This window comes from Dermacentor silvarum, chromosome 2 (assembly GCF_013339745.2).
Source record: "Dermacentor silvarum isolate Dsil-2018 chromosome 2, BIME_Dsil_1.4, whole genome shotgun sequence".
Taxonomy (NCBI): domain Eukaryota; kingdom Metazoa; phylum Arthropoda; class Arachnida; order Ixodida; family Ixodidae; genus Dermacentor; species Dermacentor silvarum.
The window spans coordinates 43,455,205-43,463,483 of NC_051155.1; the positions used below are offsets into that span (position 1 = coordinate 43,455,205).

At 50.4% G+C, this 8,279-nt stretch overlaps 1 protein-coding gene across 1 annotated transcript in view; it reads right to left on the reverse strand.

The window, feature by feature from the left end:
- The window catches only part of LOC119439986 (arylsulfatase B), a 59,967-nt gene extending 58,165 nt beyond the window's left edge, over positions 1-1,802 (reverse strand). The window contains exons 1-2 of the mRNA XM_049661271.1: positions 1,677-1,802; positions 695-840 (exon numbers count right to left, since the gene is read on the reverse strand). Of these exons, the coding sequence (XP_049517228.1) occupies positions 695-840 (146 nt within the window). The 5' untranslated portion in view covers positions 1,677-1,802. The remainder of the gene's footprint in view (positions 1-694; positions 841-1,676) is intronic.
- Positions 1,803-8,279: the final 6,477 nt, after the last annotated feature.

Here is an 8,279-nt window from a genome sequence, read left to right on the forward strand (position 1 = left end):
ATGGTATGAAATGCCTTGAAACACAACAGGACGCGCAGAGAATCTGACACAGGCCATACTCACAGCGTCTTTATGGAACGCAAGCTTGACATTTAGACACGATGAAATTCAGGATGCCAGTAAAACACTACGTTTCCTCACTGCTCTTCAATGTGAGATATGGTTGCCCTTACAAAGTGAGATTTGAAAAGCCTTGCGTTAGCTGCGAGAGTTACAATGGAAACAGGGTCAACCGAAGATGCAGGATTCAACCAGTACCTATATATACATATAAAGCGGAAAGAAATTAACAAACAAAATAAGACAGCAAGCACCAGGTCACATTTGACGATGTTATACATTTTTCAGCAGGCAAAGGGGGTAAACTTAGTAAACAATCTCGTAACAAATGCCCGACAAGGGCCCTGAATTTTCTCTGTCGCCCGTTTTTGATGTCGTCGCTGGGACACGCGTGGTGGTAAACGAAAGCTTGACGATATCCAGTCATTTCCAACAATAATGAAGATGTCAAATCTCGCTAGCATTAGCACTGTTACATCAATGCTCCTGTACGTACATAGTCTGCAATGTCCTACGACAAGACATTACCTCCGTGCACAGCAACAACACCGCTCATAATGGGACATAGTCCATATGCCACTAGTAGTTATTTTCTAAGCGAGTCGAAAAATAAATGTAAAGAGATGCCTCTTACGTCTTTAAGCCAGCCAGCAAGGCCTTTTTTGAAGGCATCTGCGAAGATGTCGACGTGGGTATCTTCAGGCAAAAAGTTTGCTTCACTGGCTTAGGCAGTTCTATGATGTCCTTCGGAAAACGTCGAGACACGGGTGGAGACGTCATCTGAGATTTCAAGAGAATATATTGTTAACGGTATCTCGCAAAATCTTTCATAATTATCGAGGCGCCACCTCGCAGCACCCCGTGTACGTTAAGAACACATACGAGCAGGTAAATATTACGGCAGCGTGAAAGAAAAAGAAGAGGGGCAGCTGATGTGCACCAAGATTCCAGCGTTTTCAAAATGTACTTTAAGCAGTTTTGCTTTTCGTTTAAGTGCAGTGCCTTCCAGCATTTTTGCGCAGAATACAAAAGGGTGCCGACCCTCTTCATAATAAGTTACAGTATGCCTGCAATACTGGTGCGGACACTTCATGTACGCTGAACGTCGGCAATGAAGAGCCGAAGAAGAAAAGCGATTGCTAAAAGAACACGTCCGACGCCTATCGATACGCCATGGTGGCGCACTTTGTTCCAGCTAATGAGTTCCGACATGAGTTTGATAAATGTCTGTTGTTTCGTGATAAGGAGGTGCTAAAGGCACGATAAGATTAATAAAAGCGCTAAGAAGGAGTTATTTAAAGAGAGGGTGTTAATTGCGGTGTTCTCTTAATATTTGAAATAAAGTGTACCGCAAATAAGACCTCTTCCGCATTTTTTCCTTCATCTTTTTCTGGGATATGAACGACCTGCAAGTGGCACATCCTGCTACCCTTAACATTCCAAGCACTGTTAGGCCTGTGCCTCTAATCTGTCTCCATAAGCTCAACGACCCCCTCTTCTCGCTGGATTCTTATCCTTATTATAACATACAGGTAGTAATCCAGAATGGACTGAACATGATCATGAATTACGTGGTATGTAGAAACACTGGGTTGTAAATGCAAACAACGACCTACTGTAGTGCGCACGCTGAGGATTGCCACTCGCCGCAGCTCCTTTAAATGGCAAACTCGGAAACTTGACAGGCCCGCCTATGGTGAACTCGCTGGGATGGCGACCGTCGGTAGCTCAACAATTGCGGTATAAAAGCGGCCCCTATAAAGATATGGGGGCCGCTTTTTGTGTGTGCGCATACGACATGCGGTACCCGCAGCCTGGGACCGTATGCAGACGGCACTGACGAAGAACAGTAGATATATTTACCGTGAACGCTGAATTGATATACGACAATCTGGCGCAACGCCTATTAAATCCGGGTAACTCGTCGTTTGCTGACACTTCTAAAGAAACGGATGCCACGTGCCGGCTGGTATCTTCCCCAGTTCACCTCCGGGTGAGTTTTTGGCTTAGATTCTTATAGCAAACTATGGTACTCTGAGTGCATGACACCGGGCAGGATTTCCGTTGTTGAGCAGACCGGTTCCTTTTTTTATTATTAATTGACCCACATCCAGTGTTACAAGGTAATGCTCCCTCATGCTACCTCTCGCTAACATCATTTTTTTTCTTTTTCTTTTGTCTCGTTGTTTCACCATTGTTGCAGACGGTGCAACGTGGTGGAATTAGCACGTGGGACATTGTTTGACCGGGCAGCAAAGCACGTTCACGCTGGTAGAGCACACTGTAACACTGGGTCACTCAACGTCAATAGCGAGGCAATGTATGCCCCACGTTTCTGCTTTCCTCGGAATAGCGGTTGTGCAACTGTCATACACTATGGCACAAATATCACGAGAGGAAAACCTGGCCGCCAACCGGAAGCCTTCGTGCGATGACGCCAGTATACGGCAGTTCCGGTTCTATGTGGCTTTGTCGTCTTAGCTTCGAACGTCCCGTACATTCTCGTGTCAACCTTTGTTAGATCTACATTGTCATTACAAATCCTTTCCACGGCAGCAGTCACTTTTATTTGTCGTGTAAGTGGAATGCATTGGAATGCATTGACAACGTCGTTGAAAGAAAACTGCTTACAATGTAAAACGTAATCTGCCTACGTCGAGTGCTGTTGTGCAGATATAACTCATATTTCAGCGGTGTACTCCCCTGAGCAAAAGTATCCGGTCCACGGATTGCGCGATAAAGCTGATGTTCTTCTCCGCCCAGGCATGTAACATTAAATTGATTAAATTTTTCAGTGCACATTCCAGTGCACTTGTCAATTTTAGTTTGGCCATCTGAATACCAAATAAATGCAGTTCTTTTTTTTGCGAACGTGTACGTGGTGCATGTACTGTTGCTCGCGGTTGTACATTTTCAGACTTGCAGCTGCACGAGCGAGAACAAAACAGGAACGATGAACCCGTTTCGGGGACAGGAAAAATCGCTCGATGATGACGCCAAACGACCTAATGTGAACGTACCGTTATATAAAACCATGCGACGTACTTTCCGCAGATGCGAATGTGAACGCTGATGAGTTATGCTATTTAGGAAAACCTATGTCATTCGTAGATATTTTTCTTCACATGTGTATGTATGTGTAGTGTGTGTGTGTGTGTGTGTGTGTGTGTGTGTGTGTGTGTGTGTGTGTGTGTGTGTGTGTGTGTGTGTTGTGTGTGTGTGTGTGTGTGTGTGTGTGTGTGTGTGTGTGTGTGTGTGTGTGTGTGTGTGTGTGTGTGTGTGTGTGTGTGTGTGTGTGTGTGTGTGTGTGTGTGTGTGTGTGTGTGTGTGTGGTGTGTGTGTGTGTGTGGTGTGTGTGTGTGTGTGTGGTGTGTGTGTGTGTGTGTGTGTGTGTGTTTTCTCTCATGTCACTTCTTTAATTTTTCACCATCGTAGCTAGAGCAGCATGACAAGCCTGTCGCTAAACTAACCTTCCAGATGCCATTATTTTCTCCGTTTCTCCATATATATATATATATATATATATATATATCTTTGTACCTATCTATCCCTTTAATCTGTCTATCTATCTATCTATCTATCTATTCAGGTATCTATGTATCTCTTCAAGGGCGTAATAGCCTACGAAAGATTACAAAAGGCTAAAACGGCAGGAAAGTATTTGCTACTGAAACCACAGACGGCATGTCGACACGTTACGCGCACTAAAGTTTCTATTATAGACTTCGTGCGCCTTGCGAACTAAGTCAAAAACAGCACGGTCACCGGCATTCTTCAAGTGAAGAATAAAATTGGTGCTGTTTCACTCGAAAGGCGAAGCATCAATTGCGATAGCAAATTAGTAGGGAGGTATACGGAGTAAGGATAGTAGTTTTATCAGCTGTATTAACTTGGACATGCAGTGGCACCAGCAACGCGCAGAACTGTTGTCGACGCCGTCGGCGTTTTGCCCGCGTTCGCAAGATCAACAAGAGTGGAGGTTTGGGTGAGTTGGCATTGCTCTCAAGTTTATATATATTGTAGCGAAGAGAGACGCTAGTGGGTCCGGCGCTAGTGGGCCCAGACGCTAGTGGGTCCAGCGCTTTTGCTCGAAACGGCGCTCGTGCTTGAAAGCTGCGTCTCGTTTGACTGTCGACGCTGCACTACTCCGAGCTCCAATAAACCCTTTACAATTGTTGGAGCGTAATGCGCCCTCAAAACCTGCACCCTGGAACTTCGATCCCGCACCGTACCTTCGACCATGCCTGAAGAAGCCCCCAACAAGTGCCTCCCCCTGCACCGGCACCGTGCTCTGGTGTGCCTCGCCACAGGGACCCTGCTATCTTCACAGGCGCTGATGACACCGACGTTGAAGATCGGCTAACGACCTACGAGCGGGTAAGTGCCCACAATAAATGGGACGAAGTCACTAAGCTCAGCAACGTGCTCTTCTACCTCGCGGGTGTGGCCAGCTTATGATACAACAACCATGAAACGGATTTTCCGACATGGTCCGACTTCAAGACGTCTTTTGTGGATGTTTTTGGTCGCCCTGCTGTTCGTAAGCTGCGCGCCGAACAGTGTTTGCGGGATCGAGCTCAGCAAGTCGGTGAATCCTTCACAAGCTACATCGAAGACATCCTGGACTTATGCAGGAAAGTAAACGCGACCATGTCGGAGTCAGATAAGGTCAGGAATGTTATGAAAGGCATAGAAGACGATGCCTTCAACATATGCTGCTTGCCAAAAATCCTCGCACGGTGGCAGAGATAATTACACTGTGCCAAAGTTACGAGGTGCACAAGGAAATCGCACGCCAGCTCCCCTTGATGTCCTTTGCACAAGCGCAACCTGTACAAGAGCCCACGTCGAGTTTTGAGCCCCCGCTCCGCCACGCCATTGCGCACGAAGTCAACGAGGTTTTGCCTGAGCGCCACCAACATATTCCTGCGGCTGCACCTCTCCGCTACGCTGAAGTCGTCGCCAGGCCCCAACAGGTCCCTCCGGCCAGAGCACTGCACGGGCTCGGGCTTACCCGAAAGCCCGGGCCCAGCCCGGCCCGTGGGCCGGGCCGGGCCGGGTAGAGCAGTTATTTCACGGGCTCGGGCCGGGCTCGGGCACGGCGTGTGCTTTTTTACCCGGGCCCGGGCCGAGCTCGGGTTTTTTGACGCGGGCCCGGGCTGGGCTCGGGCTTTCTGCGAGTTATTCTCGGGCTTCTCAACTATGAAAAACATGTATTTTTCGGTCTCGGGCCGGCTTCGGGCCGGTTTCGAGCCGGGCTCGAGCCGGGCTCGGGCCGGGCTCGGGCTTAAGGTAAAGGGGTGGCGGGCCGCACCGGGCGGGTAACGTAGATTATTTCCGGGCCGGGCCCGGGCCGCAAAAATCGGCCCATGCAGTGCTCTACCTCCGGCTGCACCACTCAGCTACGCGGAAGTCGTCGCCAGGCCCCAACAGATCCCTCCGGCTGCACCACACAGCTACGCAGAAGTCGTCGCCAGGCCCCACCCCTTCCCTCAAGGTGAGCCTCTCCCTTACGCCGACGTCTTGGCTCTGCCCCGACTACAGCCCGCCATGCTACCATATCACCAGCCGCCCCGCACAGCGCGTCCTCCTACATGGATGGCGCCCACCACAGCGATCAGTGGCGTACGTCTGACAACCGGCCTATCTGTTTTGCGTGCGGCTACGCAGGCCACGTCGCTCGATACTGTAATCGCGTGCAGTCGACTAATGCTACAACATATGCGCCAAGTCGTATGGTCGGTTCTCCCCGCCCATATTACGACGACCCTTCGGCATCGTCACCTACGTTCCGCCCAACACCCAATACCCGCCGCTCACCTTCTCCACGCCGACGCTCGCTATCACCGATGCGACCTCGTCCCGCAACTCGGGAAGAGGAAAACTAATCGTCGCAGTCCTTGAGGCAAGGGCTGCGACGCCGGCGAAACGCGAAAGTCCTCAGGATAGCCCGACGAATGTGATAGACGTGTTTGCTGATGGTGTTCACACATCTGCACTCGTGGACACCGGTGCCACCATATCAGCTGTGGACGCAAAACTTTGTCGCTTGATTCGAAAGTTACGATGCCCGTTACTGGACTGTCCCTCCGCACAGCCGGCGCACAGCGTATTCACCCGTTAGCGGCATGCGCAGCTCGTGTTGTTATTGAGGACGTTGTATACGCCATCAAATTTATTGTAATTTCGTCGTGCTCCCATGACGTTATCCTCGGCTGGGATTTTCTCTCCCGCCACAATGCCGTCATTCATTGCGCACGGGCTGAACTAGAACTGTCGCCACTCTCAGATTTGACGCTCGCAGACAATGCTTCTCTACCGGACAAACTCCTCGTCAGACACGACACCACCGTTCCTCCCAACTCGTCAGTGGTTGTCTCCATGTACTGCCGCAGCCTCTCCGACGCCGTCGCACTACTTTCTCCGTCTGGCCGCTTTTTCACTCGAAAAGGTCTACTCCTACCTTTTGCGACGGTGAACCTCAGACGGGGCTCTACTGTTATATTTATTTGTAACCCGTTCCCGTACCCCGTGTTGCTACTCCAAGGAGAATGTCTGGGCAGTGTCGAAGCTATCGCAGACGTACAAATTACGGACGTTCCCGAAGACCCATACTGTGCCCGTTACAGTACGCTCGGCTCGATTTCTACGTCGTCTGGCCCATTGCTTATCGATGTGTTCGATTCTTCTATTGCCGATGACCTTGCACCGCGCCAGCGATCACAGCTACTCTGCATCTTACAAGAATTTCGTGCTTCTTTCGGCATCGGGCAACCTTCCCTGGGTCGGACGTCAACTGTTACGCACCACATCGATACTGGCTCCCAATCGCAATTGCGGCAACGCCCATATCATGTATCGGCTACTGAACGTCGCGTGATTAATGAACAAGTGGCCGATATGCTCCGCCGCGATGTGATCCGACCTTCCCACAGTTCATGGGTATCTCCCGTCGTCCTTGTTACGAAGAAAGATGGTTCTGTACGGTTCTGTGTGGACTATCGGCGCCTCAACAAGATCACTCGTAAGGACGTTTACCCGATTCCGCGAATCGACGACGCTATTGACAGCCTACAAGGAACAGAATTTTTTTCATCTCTCGATCTGCGCTCAGGGTATTGGCAAGTACCTATGGCAGATGACGACCGACCGAAGACAGCCTCTTTCACGCCCGACGGCTTATACGAATTCAACGTCATGCCGTTTGGACTTTGTAATGCGCCAGCAACTTTTGAGCGCATGATGGAATACCGTTCTGCGCGGCTTGAAATGACACACGTGCTTGTGCTACCTTGACGACGTCGTTGTTTTTGCTCCGGACTTCTCCACGCACCTTCAACGCCTCCGGCGTGTCTTGACGTGTTTGCGAAACGCCGGCCTACAACTAAATTTAAAGAAGTGCCGATTTGCAGCGCGGCAGCTGACGATACTGGGGTACGTCGTTTCCAAGGATGGAATTCTCCCCGATCCAGCCAAGCTTCGTGCCGTCGCCGAATTCCCTAAACCTACGTCCATCAAAGAACTGCGAAGTTTCGTAGGTTTGTGTTCCTACTTCCGACACTTCATTCGCAATTTCGCCGCTATCATATCAGCTCTGACGAAGCTCCTTGGAAGCAACGGACCCCTTCATTCGTGGTCGTCAGAGTGCGAGGAAGCGTTCGCAAATCTCCGTCGTTTGCTGACGACTCCCCCAATTTTGCGCCACTACGACCCGACGGCCCCTACAGAGGTACACACAGATGCCAGCGGTGTTGGCCTCGGCGCTGTCCTTGCGCAGCGCAAACCTGGCTTTCCTGAATATGTCGTGGCCTACGCCAGTCGCACCCTTACAAAAGCCGAGACCAATTACACTGTCACGAAAAAAGAATGTCTGGCGATTATCTAGGCTCTTACTAAGTTCCGTCCTTATTTGTATGGCCGCTCATTTGATGTCGTGACGGAGCACCACGCACTATGTTGGCTGTCATCGTTGAAGGATCCTTCAGGTCGTCTTTCCCGCTGGGCACTTCGCCTGCAGGACTACGATATCCGCGTGCTGTACCGCAACGGACGCCAACATTCTGACGCCGACACCCTGTCACGCTCTCCCTTGCCTGACGACAATACCTGCTGCTCACTATCCCAGCTAGCTGTTTCTACAATCGACCTTGAGACTATCGCTTCCGAGCAGCGCGAGGACCCGTGGATTGCTTCGATTATAGACTTGCTTGCTGACCCAT